Source organism: Salvelinus fontinalis, chromosome 1 (assembly GCF_029448725.1).
Source record: "Salvelinus fontinalis isolate EN_2023a chromosome 1, ASM2944872v1, whole genome shotgun sequence".
NCBI classification, from domain to species: domain Eukaryota; kingdom Metazoa; phylum Chordata; class Actinopteri; order Salmoniformes; family Salmonidae; genus Salvelinus; species Salvelinus fontinalis.
Genome location: NC_074665.1, coordinates 11,808,556 through 11,825,160, shown reverse-complemented (window position 1 = coordinate 11,825,160; position 16,605 = coordinate 11,808,556). Strand labels below are relative to the sequence as shown.

Below are 16,605 nucleotides of genomic sequence, written 5' to 3'. Positions count from 1 at the left end.
CTCCAGTAGAACAGCTCCAGTAGAACAGTTCCAGTAGAACAACTCCAGTAGAACAGCTCCAGTAGAACAGTAGAACAGTTCCAGTAGAACAGTTCCAGTAGAACAGCTCCAGTAGAACAGTTCCAGTAGAACAGCTCCAGTAGAACAGTTCCAGTAGAACAGCTCCAGTAGAACAGTTCCAGTATAACAGCTCCAGTAGAACAGTTCCAGTACAACAGTCCCAGTAGAACAGTCCCAGTAGAACAGTTCCAGTAGAACAGTTCCAGTAGAACAGTTCCAGTAGAACAACTCCAGTAGAACAGCTCCAGTAGAACAGTAGAACAGTTCCAGTAGAACAGCTCCAGTAGAACAGCTCCAGTAGGACATTTCCAGTAGAACAGTTCCAGTAGAACAGCTCCAGTAGAACAGCTCCAGTAGAACAGTTCCAGTAGAACAGTTCCAGTAGAACAGCTCCAGTAGAACAGTTCCAGTAGAACAGCTCCAGTAGGACAGCTCCAGTAGAACAGTTCCAGTAGAACAGTAGAACAGTTCCAGTAGAACAGTAGAACAGTAGAACAGTAGAACAGTTCCAGTAGAACAGTAGAACAGTTCCAGTAGAACAGTTCCAGTAGAACAGTTCCAGTAGAACAGCTCCAGTAGGACAGCTCCAGTAGAACAGTTCCAGTAGAACAGTTCCAGTAGAACAGTAGAACAGCTCCAGTAGAACAGTTCCAGTAGAACAGTTCCAGTAGAACAGCTCCAGTAGAACAGTTCCAGTAGAACAGCTCCAGTAGAACAGCTCCAGTAGAACAGCTCCAGTAGAACAGCTCCAGTAGGACAGCTCCAGTAGAACAGTTCCAGTAGAACAGTAGAACAGCTCCAGTAGAACAGTTCCAGTAGAACAGTAGAACAGCTCCAGTAGAACAGTTCCAGTAGAACAGTTCCAGTAGAACAGCTCCAGTAGAACAGCTCCAGTAGAACAGCTCCAGTAGAACAGTTCCAGTAGAACAGTTCCAGTAGAACAGTAGAACAGCTCCAGTAGAACAGTTCCAGTAGAACAGCTCCAGTAGAACAGCTCCAGTAGAACAGTTCCAGTAGAACAGTTCCAGTAGAACAGCTCCAGTAGAACAGCTCCAGTAGAACAGTAGAACAGTTCCAGTAGAACAGCTCCAGTAGAACAGTTCCAGTAGAACAGTTCCAGTAGAACAGCTCCAGTAGAAAAGCTCCAGTAGAACAGTTCCAGTAGAACAGTAGAACAGTTCCTGTAGAACAGCTCCAGTAGAACAGCTCCAGTAGAACAGTAGAACAGTTCCAGTAGAACAGCTCCAGTAGAACAGCTCCAGTAGAACAGTTCCAGAAGAACAGTAGAACAGCTCCAGTAGAACAGCTCCAGTAGAACAGCTCCAGTAGAACAGTTCCAGTAGAACAGTTCCAGTAGAAAAGTCCTAAGACCCCAACACACACAATCATGTAGGCACACAAAGCACACAGAGAAACACACACACACACACACACACACACACACACACACACACACACACACACACACACACACACACACACACACACACACACACACACACACACACACACACACACACACTCATGTAGGCACACAAACGCACACACAGTACACACACACACACACACAGACAGAGAAACACACACACACACACACACTCATGTAGGCACACAAAAGCACACACAGAAACACACACACACACGCACACGCGCACAAACCCATACACAGATTGCTGATGTGAGGACATTGTCTGGGCAGAAGTGTGTGTACAGACAGTCACTCCCAGAGAGCTCCAGTAGAACAGTTCCAGTAGAACAGCTCCAGTAGAACAGTAGAACAGCTCCAGTAGAACAGTTCCAGTAGAACAGTTCCAGTAGAACAGCTCCAGTAGAACAGTAGAACAGCTCCAGTAGAACAGTTCCAGTAGAACAGCTCCAGTAGAACAGTTCCAGTAGAACAGTTCCAGTAGAACAGTTCCAGTAGAACAGCTCCAGTAGAACAGCTCCAGTAGAACAGTTCCAGTAGAACAGTTCCAGTAGAACAGTAGAACAGTTCCAGTAGAACAGCTCCAGTAGAACAGTTCCAGTAGAACAGTTCCAGTAGAACAGCTCCAGTAGAACAGTTCCAGTAGAACAGTAGAACAGCTCCAGTAGAACAGCTCCAGTAGAACAGTTCCAGTAGAACAGCTCCAGTAGAACAGTAGAACAGCTCCAGTAGAACAGTAGAACAGTTCCAGTAGAACAGCTCCAGTAGAACAGTTCCAGTAGAACAGTTCCAGTAGAACAGCTCCAGTAGAACAGCTCCAGTAGAACAGCTCCAGTAGAACAGTTCCAGTAGAACAGTTCCAGTAGAACAGTAGAACAGTTCCAGTAGAACAGTTCCAGTAGAACAGTTCCAGTAGAACAGCTCCAGTAGAACAGTTCCAGTAGAACAGTTCCAGTAGAACAGCTCCAGTAGAAAAGCTCCAGTAGAACAGTTCCAGTAGAACAGTAGAACAGTTCCTGTAGAACAGCTCCAGTAGAACAGCTCCAGTAGAACACTAGAACAGTTCCAGTAGAACAGCTCCAGTAGAACAGCTCCAGTAGAACAGTTCCAGAAGAACAGTAGAACAGCTCCAGTAGAACAGCTCCAGTAGAACAGCTCCAGTAGAACAGTTCCAGTAGAACAGTTCCAGTAGAAAAGTCCTAAGACCCCAACACACACAATCATGTAGGCACACAAAGCACACAGAGAAACACACACACACACACACACACACACACACACACACACACACACACACACACACACACACACACACACACACACACACACACACACACACTCATGTAGGCACACAAACGCACACACAGTACACACACACACACACACAGACAGAGAAACACACACACACACACACACTCATGTAGGCACACAAAAGCACACACAGAAACACACACACACACGCACACGCGCACAAACCCATACACAGATTGCTGATGTGAGGACATTGTCTGGGCAGAAGTGTGTGTACAGACAGTCACTCCCAGAGAGCTCCAGTAGAACAGTTCCAGTAGAACAGCTCCAGTAGAACAGTAGAACAGCTCCAGTAGAACAGTTCCAGTAGAACAGTTCCAGTAGAATAGCTCCAGTAGAACAGTAGAACAGCTCCAGTAGAACAGTTCCAGTAGAACAGCTCCAGTAGAACAGTTCCAGTAGAACAGTTCCAGTAGAACAGTTCCAGTAGAACAGCTCCAGTAGAACAGCTCCAGTAGAACAGTTCCAGTAGAACAGTTCCAGTAGAACAGTAGAACAGTTCCAGTAGAACAGCTCCAGTAGAACAGTTCCAGTAGAACAGTTCCAGTAGAACAGCTCCAGTAGAACAGTTCCAGTAGAACAGTAGAACAGCTCCAGTAGAACAGCTCCAGTAGAACAGTTCCAGTAGAACAGCTCCAGTAGAACAGTAGAACAGCTCCAGTAGAACAGTAGAACAGTTCCAGTAGAACAGCTCCAGTAGAACAGTTCCAGTAGAACAGTTCCAGTAGAACAGCTCCAGTAGAACAGCTCCAGTAGAACAGCTCCAGTAGAACAGTTCCAGTAGAACAGTTCCAGTAGAACAGTTCCAGTAGAACAGTTCCAGTAGAACAGCTCCAGTAGAACAGTTCCAGTAGAACAGTTCCAGTAGAACAGTTCCAGTAGAACAGTAGAACAGTTCCAGTAGAATAGTTCCAGTAGAACAGTTGAACAGCTCCAGTAGAACAGTTCCAGTAGAACAGTTCCAGTAGAACAGCTCCAGTAGAACAGCTCCAGTAGAACAGTTCCAGTAGAACAGCTCCAGTAGAACAGTTCCAGTAGAACAGTTCCAGTAGAACAGCTCCAGTAGAACAGTAGAACAGCTCCAGTAGAATAGTTCCAGTAGAACAGTTGAACAGCTCCAGTAGAACAGTTCCAGTAGAACAGCTCCAGTAGAACAGTTCCAGTAGAACAGTTCCAGTAGAACAGTTCCAGTAGAACAGCTCCAGTAGAACAGTTCCAGTAGAACAGCTCCAGTAGAACAGTTCCAGTAGAACAGCTCCAGTAGAACAGTTCCAGTAGAACAGTTGAACAGCTCCAGTAGAATAGTTGAACAGCTCCAGTAGAACAGTTCCAGTAGAACAGCTCCAGTAGAACAGCTCCAGTAGAACAGTTCCAGTAGAATAGCTCCAGTAGAACAGTTCCATTGTGTGTGTGTCAGTCAGAGACCATGTCAGACACGGAGGAAGATGTTGATGGAGCATCCTGCCTTTCTCATCAGAGTCCATGTCCTACAACACCCACCAGGTGGCAGAGCAAAGAGACTACCATCACAGTGAGTACCACTACTATTTTCCCCAGACCCAGACCCTATCCCAGACCCTAACCCAGACCCAGACCCTATCCCAGACCCTAACCCAGACCCTAACCCAGACCCTAACCCAGACCCAGACCCTATCCCAGACCCTAACCCAGACCCAGACCCTATCCCAGACCCTAACCCAGACCCTAACCCAGACCCTAACACAGACCCAGACCCTAACCCAAACGCAGACCCTAAGACAGACCCTAACCCAAACACAGACCCTAACCCAGACCCTAACCCAGACCCAGACCCTAATCCAAACACAGACCCTAACCCAAACACAGACCCAGACCCTAACCCAAACGCAGACCCTAAGACAGACCCTAACCCAAGCACAGACCCTAACCCAAACCCAAACACAGACCCAAACACAGACCCCAACCCCAACATGCATGGACAATACAATGTTGCAAAGTCCAATCTGTGATGATTACATGATTTAGAGACTGGAATTGCTTTGATAATAAACATTGAGTTTATTCTAAATGTGTGATGTCAGTTCTGAACAGAATTGAAAGTTGACAATTAGAATGTGTAACAAATAGCTGAGTTCTGAAGTTGCAGAAATTCATTTTTTCTGTCAGAAAGTGTTTCAATCCACACCCAACCTGGGCAGAGGTGATAGAGTGCACATGGGGTGCAGGGGAAAAATGCGGGGGGGGGGTAAAGTCGACGGATCCAGTCCTTAGTTAACCCTCAGCTAATTACCAATGTCAGGGCCTAAGGGGGTCATTGGTGGAGGTCAGCCAAGGTCACTTAAAGGCTCATTAGAAAGTGATGGAAGCCAGATGTTTGCCTTTAATCTGGAGGCAGGAAGAGTGGAAAGGGGATTGCCATCTTTATCTTCATTATCATACCCTTTCCACTTGCAATTTAACAGCAGTAAACTGCCCTGTGAGAAGGTGGGCTCAGCAGTAGGTCCACCCCCCTCGGGCAGAATTGTTTTGCTGCTGGAGGTAATGAGAATGAATTCGGGAAATAATAACAGTCCTATTGTCAGCATTTCTCAGCCTGGCCAGGGTGCTAACAGTTACAACTGACAGCCACACAGTGAGGGAGAGGAGAGAGAGATACCCAACCCTCAAGGCCCTGTGCAGCAGATAGAGAATAGATAGAGATGGGCCGAGCAGGGAGATAGAGAATAGATAGAGATGGGCCGAGCAGGGAGATAGAGAATAGATAGAGATGGGCCGAGCAGGGAGATAGAGAATAGATAGAGATGGGCCGAGCAGGGAGATAGAGAATAGATAGAGATGGGCCGAGCAGGGAGATAGAGAATAGATAGAGATGGGCCGAGCAGGGAGATAGAGAATAGATAGAGATGGGCCGAGCAGGGAGATAGAGAATAGATAGAGATGGGCCGAGCAGGGAGATAGAGAATAGATAGAGATGGGCCGAGCAGGGAGATAGAGAATAGATAGAGATGGGCCGAGCAGGGAGATAGAGAATAGATAGAGATGGGCCGAGCAGGGAGATAGAGAATAGATAGAGATGGGCCGAGCAGGGAGATAGAGAATAGATAGTGATGGGCCGAGCAGGGAGATAGAGAATAGATAGAGATGGGCCGAGCAGGGAGATAGAGAATAGATAGAGATGGGCCGAGCAGGGAGATAGAGAATAGATAGTGATGGCTCGAGCAGGGAGATAGAGAATAGATAGAGATGGGCCGAGCAGGGAGATAGAGAATGGATAGAGATGGGCCGAGCAGGGAGATAGAGAATGGATAGAGATGGGCCGAGCAGGGAGATAGATAATAGATAGAGATGGGCCGAGCAGGGAGATAGAGAATAGATAGAGATGGGACGAGCAGGGAGATAGAGAATAGATAGAGATGGGCCGAGCAGGGAGATAGAGAATAGATAGAGATGGGCCGAGCAGGGAGATAGAGAATAGATAGAGATGGGCCGAGCAGGGAGATAGAGAATAGATAGAGATGGGCCGAGCAGGGAGATAGAGAATAGATAGAGATGGGCCGAGCAGGGAGATAGAGAATAGATAGAGATGGGCCGAGCAGGGAGATAGTCGCTCAGCCAACATATTGAACATCTACTGGAGAGAGAGAATTACAACAGACAGTCAGGACTGATGAAGGATAAATGCTTGGTGGTTTGACAGTTGTTACTGTGTTTTGAGTGGCATTAATCATAAAGTCTGGAAATAGAAAGGAGTTGACAGATTCAAGGAGCGATGTGTTCTCAGGATGTTACAGTCTTTTATTCTTGGAACTGAAGAGAAGAAGTGTTGCCAGAGCAACAGTGGCAGAGCACCTTGAATAGTTCAGTAGAGGTGGACAGTCGACTTGTGTGTGTGTGTGTGTGTGTGTGTGTGTGTGTGTGTGTGTGTGTGTGTGTGTGTGTGTGTGTGTGTGTGTGTGTGTGTGTGTGTGTGGTGTGGTGTGGTGTGGTGTGGTGTGTGTGTGTGGGCTCCAGATCTTACACTTTGTATTGCTAATCTCAATGTGGCCCTTCATGACTTAAACTCCGCCGCTCTGATATCCAATAATTCTTGCTGGCTGTATGTAATAAAGCCAAAACATTTCTGGCCTAATAATGTAAGAAAAAGTACATTTAAAAGAAGAAGAAAAATACTGCAAAGTTTCCTAAGAGCTAGAAGCACGGCAGCCCTCTCTGTCTGCGACATTTTGTTACACTGACGTGTTATTATGCTATGTTCATGTATTGCTTTGTTAAATCTTATAAATCACACACACACACACACACACACACACACACACACACACACACACACACACACACACACACACACACACACACACACACACACACACACACCGGCAAGCACACACACGTGTCCACCCACGCCCATCTGTTTCATACGTGTACATTTTATCTCCTGTTATGGCCTATAAATATTTAATATAATGTCAGTTTTTTTTTCAGGATGTACAGTATCTCAAATAGTAATTTGGTTTCTTATTCTATGATTTATCATTTCCATACTAAAGATTTAATTAATTATTTCTTTCCAATTGCTTATCTGTGGTGCCAGCTGTATAAGCCAGTTTCTAGTTATTTGTTTAATGGCTGTTCTCAGAATTCAGATTGGAGGACCAATGCGTGGCGGGAGGTTCTCCCTAGGAGTATGTGTTCTGGATTTAGAGAGAGTCAGCATTCAAGCATTTCATCCAATACTTTGTATACTTCAGTCCGTAAATGATTTAGGACTGGGCAGGACTATAGTATGTGGGTGTGGTTAGCCCCGCTCTCCCCACTGTTACCCAGCAACTTGGTGTGATGTCACCACTCTACTTTGGTTGTATATTTACTTAAAGTATCCCTCCAGAGTAGAGAGTTGTCTTGGGCGTGTTTCTATATGTATCCTCCCAGTCCTCTTGGCTTATTGCTCTGTGCAGCTCGTCTTCCCAGTTAGTTACCGCTATAATATTCTCAGATTTGGTTTCTTCTTGAATAATTCTGGTTCCGCAGCACATTCTTGGCATTTACCTTGTTAGTATTCAGACCCCTTGACTTTTTGCACATTTGGTTATGTTACAGCCTTACTCACAATTGATTAAATTGTTTTTTTCCCCCTTCGCCAATCTAAACACAATACCCCATAAAAGCAAAAACAGGTTTTTAGAATAATAAGACAACTTAAATATTACATTTACATAAGTATTCAGACCTCAGTACTTTGTTGAAGCACCTGTGGCAGCGATTATAGCCTCGAGTCTTCTTGGGTATGACGCTACAAGCTTGGCACACCTGTATTTGGGGAGTTTCTCACGTTCTTCTCTGCAGATCCTCTCAAGCTCTTTCAGGTTAGATGGGGAGCGTCGCTGCACAGCTATTTTCAGGTCTCTCCAGCGATGTTTGATCGGGTTCAAGTCTGGGCTCTGGCTGGGCCACTCAAGGACATTCAGAGACTTGTCCCAAAGCCACTCCTGCATTGTCTTGGCTGTGTGCTTAGGGTCGTGGTCCTGTTGCAAGTTGAACCTTTGCCCCAGTCTGAGGTCCTGAGCGCTCTGGAGCAGGGTTTCATCAAGGATCTCTCTGTTCATCTTTCCCTCAATCCTGACTTGTCTACCAGTTCTTGCACCTGAAAAACATCCTTACAGCATAATGCTGCCACCACCATGCTTCACCATAGGGATGGTGTCAGGTTTCCTCCAAACTTGACACTTGGCATTCAGGCCAAAGTTCAATATTGGTTTCATTAGACCAGAGGATCTTGTTTTTCATGGTCTGAGAGTACTTTAGGTGCCTTTTGGCAAACTCCAAGCAGACTGTCATGTGCCTTTTACTGAGGAGTGGCTTCAGTCTGGCCACTCTACCATAAAGGCCTGATTGGTGGAGTGCTGCAGAGATGGTTGTCCTTCTGGAAGGTTCTACCATCTCCACATAAGAACGCTATAGAAATGATAAAGATGGAGGTGTCCATGTGTTGGAATGAGTCTGAGGAGGTGAAAGTATGGAAGGAAAGAGTGTGTGAAAGTGTCTGTGAGAACATGCCAGAGAGAGAGAGTCGCTCTTTCGCAGAGATGGAAATGTATTTGTACAAAACTAAAGCGTTGAAACATTGAAAATATCACTTTGCCCTATCACGATGGAACAGTGCCTAACCCTACCCACCCTAGACATTCACCTAAGTACCCCCGACATTAAAGATACACCCTCACTCGTCTGATGCTGAAAGATAGGCCTATGTAACCAAGATAGGAAGATAAATGCGTTCAGAGACCAGCTAAAGCGTCACTACACCCTCACGATTCTGTGCCTGCCTGGCAGGGCTGGTGCGTGGGTCTTCCTTAATCGACATTCACATCATCGGCGCCCGGGGAACAGTGGGTTAACTGCCTTGCTCATGGGCAGAATGACAGATGTTTACCTTGTGTGGGTGGTGCGCACGGATTATCTGCAGTTGAACTCGTTGTAGTACAACTTTATCCGCTAACAGTTCTTCCACAAATTTGCCCATGTCGTTTTTTTACGCCCCTTCTTTCACTTTGTGTATTGAAGTGTTATTTTGTCTTGATTTATTTTCCAGATAGTCAGTTTTGATGGACATACCTTTCAATTTTCTTCCCAGTTGTTTAACTGTTTCATACAGCGGGATCTCTCTCCTCGCACCGGGACAATCTTTCCTCTGCCTCATTCAAGCTCTCCCTGGTGGCATTTAGGTCTCACTGTACCCATTCTTCTGATCCTATATTTAAGTTTAATAAACCAAGGTGTTGGGAAGATCAAACTTTCACTGTCATCACCTACGTGCCTCTGGCAGAATTCAAAGCATTGAAAAGTGTATCCTTCTCTCTCTCTCTCTCTCTCTCTCGCTCTCGCTCTCTCGCTCTCTCTCTCTCAGATTAACTGTGTAACGTTCCCCCTTCCTATGAGTACACCTGAACAGCAGCTGTTGAAGCCAGATGAGTGGAGCTACTGTGATTACTTCTGGGTAAGATATGAAGACTGGTCACACCACAGAGTCATATTACACTACACACTACTCTACACTACACTACACTACACTACTCTACACTACACTACACTACACTACTCTACTCTACTCTACTCTACTCTACTCTACACTACTCTACACTACACTACACTACTCTACACTAAACCACACCAAATCAAATTAATTTATAAAGCCCTTCTTACATCAGCTGATGTCTCAAAGTCCTGTACAGAAACCCAGCCTAAAACCCCAAACAGCAACCAATGCAGGTATAGAAGCACGGTGGCTGGGAAAACTCCCTAGAAAGGCCAGAACCTAGGAAGAAACCTAGAGAGGAACCAGATGTTCTGTTTTTTTGTTCAGTTCCAGTATCCAAGATGTTCAAATGTTCATAGATGACCAGCAGGGTCAGATAATAATAATCACAGTAGTTGTTGAGGGTGCAACAAGTCAGCACCTCAGGTGTAAATGTCAGTTGGCCTTTCATAGCCGATCATTCAGAGTATCTCTACCGTTCCTGCTGTTTCTAGAGAGTTGAAAACAGCAGGTCTGGGACAGGTAGCACGTCTGGTGAACAGGTCAGGGTTCCATAGCCGCAGACAGAACAGTTGAAACTCAGGTAGTCCTGAGGCATGGTCCGAGAGATGGTCCGAGAGATGGTCCGAGAGATGGTCCGAGAGATGGTCCGAGAGATGGTCCGAGAGATGGTCCGAGAGATGGTCCGAGAGATGGTCCGAGAGATGGTCCGAGAGATGGTTCGAGAGATGGTCCGAGAGATGGTCCGAGAGATGGTCCGAGAGATGGTCCGAGAGAGAGAGAGAGAGAGAGAGAGAGAGAGAGAGAGAGAGAGAGAGAGAGAGAGAGAGAGAGAGAGAGAGAGAGAGTTTTTATAAAACCTTTATTTTCTACTCAATTGTTAACATAAATAATGACACACTGCCTTTTCAGAAATTAAACAATGAATATAATTCCTACACAAAATAAATAAAATAAAAATACAAAAGAACATATACATTCAACTTATTTCCTCAACAAAAAATAATTTCCCCTCCTCTACAAAACAAAGCGCTCCTTCATATGCCCACTTCTCCTCAAACAATGGGAGATCTTTTACAGCTGAGAAAAACTCAAAATCCACTTTTATTCTTGCTTTCACTAATCCTTTAAAAACACATCTTATATCCTTCTCATATCCCGTTTCTATTTTATGTTTCCTACTCAAAAAAATTGACATCTTAGCTTGTCCCAAAATAAAATTTAACATTTGACATTTTCTTTTCTGTTGCTTACTATATTGAAACCCCAAAATAAAAACATTGTTATTAAAAATCTCACCTACAGCTCTAAACAATGATTCCAGTATTTCCAATAAAGGTTTTATCCTCTCACACTCCATAAAACAGTGAAAAATGGTTTCTCTTATATTACAAAAAGGACATCCATCTCTAACATCTGAATTAATGACAGATACAAAAGCATTAACTGCAATAATGCCATGTAACACCCTCCATTGCATATCACCAGTACCCTTTTGTAACGGTGGTTTGTACAGTGCTCTCCATGCTGGCTTTACCTTATCATCAATTCCTAATTTTACCCTCCATGGAGTGTCTTTTCTATTTTTCAATTTCTCTTTATTTAACACCTTAACACACCCCCTATACAAATCCTTCCCATTCACCTCATCCAAACCCACCTCCTCCAACCCTCTCAAATCCAACACTATACCCTTTCTCTCTGACTCTGTGATATTTGGTGTAATCCCTAATCTTGGAAATGAGACGTCTTCATCTTGTTCCTTCTTCTTGTGGCTATTAAGCATTCCCCACTCTTCCGCAGACAGAGCTTTCCTGCAGTTTCCCAGCATTTGTCCAACAATCCTTTCCGACCTCACCCCCAAATGTTCAGCCAACCGTCTTCCATCCATTAAGTCAGGCCCAGCCATTGCCATTAACTGTCTTAAGGTGATTATTTTTCCCTTCACCAGAATCTTGGAGAAATGTGGAACAGCTGCAGTTGTACAATCCAGTCTTGCCCCATACACCAGAGGTTCCTCCAACAGCCAATGCACTGACTCCGCTGAAGTTCGTCTGGACACCTTCATTATGCTCCACACTCTGAGAAGTCCTCTGTAAAACGGAGGTACTCCCTCCCTAGAAATCTGGCTACTATCAACCAGAAATAAAGCCTTCTTTAAACCTAATCCTCCAACCCTCTGTAACACAAGGCCTGCTACCCCCCTCCACACCACATTTTCCTGTCCATAAAGCAACCTTTGAATAAACTGAAAACGGAAAGCAGCAGCCCTACTAGCAAGATGTACCAGACCTTGTCCCCCCTCCTCTTTTGACAAATACAAAACACTTTGTGGAACCCAGTGATATTTATCCCAAAAAAAATCCACCATAATTGCCTGTATCTTAGCCAGAAGACCAGATGGTGGTTCTAAAACTGCCAACCGATGCCATAATGCAGAGGCAATCACATTGTTAACTATAATAGTTCGCCCCCTATATGACATTCGAGATAACAACCAACGCCATCTCCTCATCCTCCCTTCCACCATTTCAACCACCCCAATCCAATTTCTTTCCATAATCCCCTCATCTCCTAAGTACACTCCAAGATACTTAAACCCTCCCTTACACCATTCCAATCCCCCTGGCAAAGCCATGATCCCTCCAGACCATTCTCCAATCTGTAAAGCACAACTCTTTTCCCAATTTACTTTTGCCGAGGATATTCCCCTAAACCGATCAACCATTAGACTCAAACTATCCACCTCCGCTTGATTTTTCACTAAAACAACTACATCATCAGCATAGGCTGAAAGACGAATAGGAGGAATATCCTTGGAAAGGTACACCCCTTCAATGCGACTTCTAATGCTATTTAGTAGTGGCTCTATAGCAATGGCATACAACATCCCTGATAAAGAACATCCCTGTCTAATACCTCTACACACTTTAAAAGGAGCACTCAAACCACCGTTAACTTTCAATACACTTTCAATGTCACCATATATCACCTTTATCATGTCAATAAAACCAGAGCTGAACCCAAACGCCTCAAGCGTATGCCATAAAAATTGATGTTCAACTCGGTCAAATGCCTTTTCCTGATCAATTTAAATTAGACCTGCATCCAACCCAATAGCCCTAGAGACGTCCAAAAAGTCACGAATCAGAGAAATGTTATCCCCTATCTGCCTGCCAGGAACACAGTAGGACTGGTCCGTATGTATGATTTGCCCCATCACCTCCCTCAGCCTGTTGGACAAAGCCTTGGACAGGATCTTATAATCAGTGCACAATAAAGCCACCGGCCTCCAGTTTTTCACCTCCCTAGGGTCTCCCTTTTTGGGCAGTAGGGTGAGGACAGCCCTTCTGCAGCTTAATGGTAGTAACCCTCCGGTTAAACTATCACTAACTACTGCTAGCCAATCTTCTCCCAACATATTCCAAAAAGACTTAAAAAAGTCAACGGGAAGCCCATCAAAGCCTGGTGCCCTTCCATTTTCCATGCCTTTTAATGCAGAGTATAACTCCTGCAAAGACAATGGTTTCTCAAGCTCAACCTGAGCTTCTGCATCCACCTTTGGGAGCCCATCAAGGAACTGCTGTGTCACTGTTTTATCCTCTTTGTACTCACACTTGTAGAGCTCAGCATAGAACTCTACTGCCCTCTTTCTAATTCCACTAGGGCTAGTGAGCTCTTGTCCAACAGCTGATTTTAGACAATGAATAATTTTTCTTTGTCCATTCTTTTTCTCTAAACCAAAGAAAAATTTGGATGAGGCATCCATTTCAGATATTCCCTGAAACTTACTTCTCACCAATGCCCCCTGTGCTCTGATACCCAGCAGGTCTGCCAATTCAACTTTTTTTTTCTTGAGTGCCTGCGTATGGCCTCGATCTCCTGTGGTCTCAATCAACGTCATGAGTTCCACTATTTCAAACTCTAGGGCTTTCATTGATCTGATGATATCCTTGGTGACATTCCTCGTGTATTGATTACAAAATTGTTGAATCTGGATTTTCCCTATATCCCACCACTGTTGAATAGATACAAAACTGTCCTTTTGAGACCTCCACCTCTCCCAGAAAAAACAAAAACATTTCCTGAAGTGAGCATCACTCAATAAAGTTATATTAAAATGCCAGTATGCGCTTTTGGGTTTTACATCATTAATGAACACCACCTCTGTTATTAAACAATGATCAGAAAATCCCACTGGGGTTATCACACTTGATTTACAGACCTGAGATTGATGCTCAAAACAATAAAACCTATCTAACCTTGCCATAGAGATGCTGTTCTCTCTCACATGCGCCCAGGTGTACTGCCTTGTGCCTCCATTTTGACTCCGCCAAATATCACACAATTCATGTGTTACAATGAGGCGTTTTAAAAAGGTCCTTGAGGCTATATGAGGTTCTTGGTCATTTCTATCTAAATAACTGACTGTGCAGTTAAAATCCCCAGCAATAAATAAATAATCTTCATTGTTACATTTCTCAATGGTATTTGATAATGTCTCTAAAAAACATACCCTCTCAACTGCCACCACTGGGGCATAGACATTTATCAGACACATAGTGATGTTTTCATACCTTGCTCTAACTTTTAATAACCTCCCCTCAACTACCTCTTCAACCTCATAAGACAAAGGCAAAAACCCCCTTGAGAACAATATAGCCACACCCCCACTTTTAGAATTTTTATGACTACACACCACTGTCCCCCCCCACTCCTTTTTCCACATAACTTCATTTTCCAAATTACTATGCGTTTCTTGTAGAAAATTTATGTCACTTCCCTTTCCCCTAATTAACTCATACACTATCGCTCTTTTTTTAACATCTCTTCCGCCATTTATGTTTAAAGAAGAAAACTTAAAACTGCTCATGAATGAAAAAAATATACAGAGGAAGATACAGACATCCCATCTCTTTACAGGGTTAAAACTGCAACTAAACCCTTTCATTTTCTTTAGAATTTACATCACTTATCACTCTCGTGACCACCTTCTTAAGTCTAGCAATTTCAGGGCTTGTCAAACCTCCCCCTGTTATTTTTGACATCAAAAACTTTGCTGATTCAATAAACAATTCACTTTCAGGGAAAAAATCAGTTATATTGTAATCCTGCATATATTTCTTCCCTTTTGTCAACTTCAGAAATTGGCGTACCTTCTTAATTCCATACCTTCCTTCCTCCCCAATTATCTCACTATTTTGTTGTGACGCGTCAGATGACTCACTCCCGCTCTCTTCCCCAGAGGAAAACTCCCCCATCTCTTCAACCTTTTCATCTTCAACTAATTTATCAATCTCTACCTTCCTCTTAGAATTAGACCCTTCACCACCCCCTACATTCTTTCTCTTACTTCTCGGTACTTTGAAAACAGCTTCTTCCTTTCCTGTTATTTCAATTTCCTCTTTATCTCCAATTTCATTTTCCAACACCACCTCAGCAACGGCAGTCGCAATCTCACAGACTGCTTCCCCTCCCTCCTTGTTCTGATCCACCACAATTGTCCCCGTATCCACACTGCCTTCCTCTCCCCCTTTTCCAACCACATCTGCCCACCTTCTTCCTTCCCCTGTACTTTTAGCAATTTCATCCCTTTGCGTCGATGTATTATCTGTACCATCACTATAACTACTACCGGGCTCTGCGCGCTCCTTCTCAGGACAACTACACCCCAAATGCCCCTCTCTTCCACACCCAAAACATTTAATTGATTCAGTAGAAGCGTAAAAAACATAATCAAATCCATCAATCTTAAAACTGAACGCTAAATTCAGTTCATCAACGTCCTTTTTTAAGATCATATGCACTTGCCTCCTATGAGACACGACATGTTTCAGCAACGGAGATTTACATCCAAAAAGAACTTTCTTTATTGTAGATACAATTTGACCATGACGCGATAATTCTCTCTCCAACACTTCATCTCTAACAAATGGTGGTACGTTAGACAATATAACCTTCTTAGCCGGATTCATAAGTGGAAATACCTGCGTCTGTGTCTCCCTCAAAACAACACCGTTCTCCACCATCGTATTCACTTTTCCAATAGAATCTAAGAATATCACTACTGCGCTATTCATTCTTGAGGCTGATTTAATGCTATCATACCCAATCATACTACCTACCGCTAAAACACATTCTTCCACTGAACATCCAACCTCTGCCAAAATCTTAATTCCATTGCGCCGACTAAGTTTTTCATACTCCAAACTCCCACGAGTAGACATTTCAACCAGCCTCAACCAGCTGGTTGTGCCCTCGCGAAAACAAACAACCTCAAACTATCCCACCACCCCTCTACTTGTTAATTAATAATTAGAACAATTATCTTTAAACCAACTAATCAATATATATATATTTACATACCAAAACCCAATAGAATGAAAAGAAATCCAGTCGCTCTCACAAACACTCCTGCTTGACGACTCACTTCCCAGCATGCACTCCGAAGAGAGAGAAAGAAAGAGAGAGAGAGAGAGAGAGAGAGAGAGAGAGAGAGAGAGAGAGAGAGAGAGAGAGACAGAGCAAGCATACTTAAATTCACACAGGTCACCGGATAAGACAGGAGAAATACTCCAGATATAACAGACTGACCCTAAACCCCCGACACAGACTACTGCAGCATATATACTGGAGGCTGAGCCAGGAGGGGTCAGGAGACACTGTGGCCCCGTCGGACGATACCCCCGGACAGGGCCAAACAGGCAGGATATAACCCCACCCACTTTGCCAAAGCACAGCCCCCACACCACTAGAGGGATAACTTCAACCACCAACTTACCATCCTGAGGCAAGG

At 44.2% G+C, this 16,605-nt stretch overlaps 1 protein-coding gene across 1 annotated transcript in view; it reads left to right on the top strand.

Moving 5' to 3' along the window:
- LOC129815725 (growth arrest-specific protein 7-like) overlaps positions 1-16,605 on the top strand; it is a 144,495-nt gene that overhangs the window by 53,330 nt on the left and 74,560 nt on the right. Inside the window, exons 5-6 of the mRNA XM_055869834.1 lie at positions 4,275-4,328; positions 9,681-9,770. Coding sequence (XP_055725809.1) covers positions 4,275-4,328; positions 9,681-9,770 — 144 coding nt within the window. The remainder of the gene's footprint in view (positions 1-4,274; positions 4,329-9,680; positions 9,771-16,605) is intronic.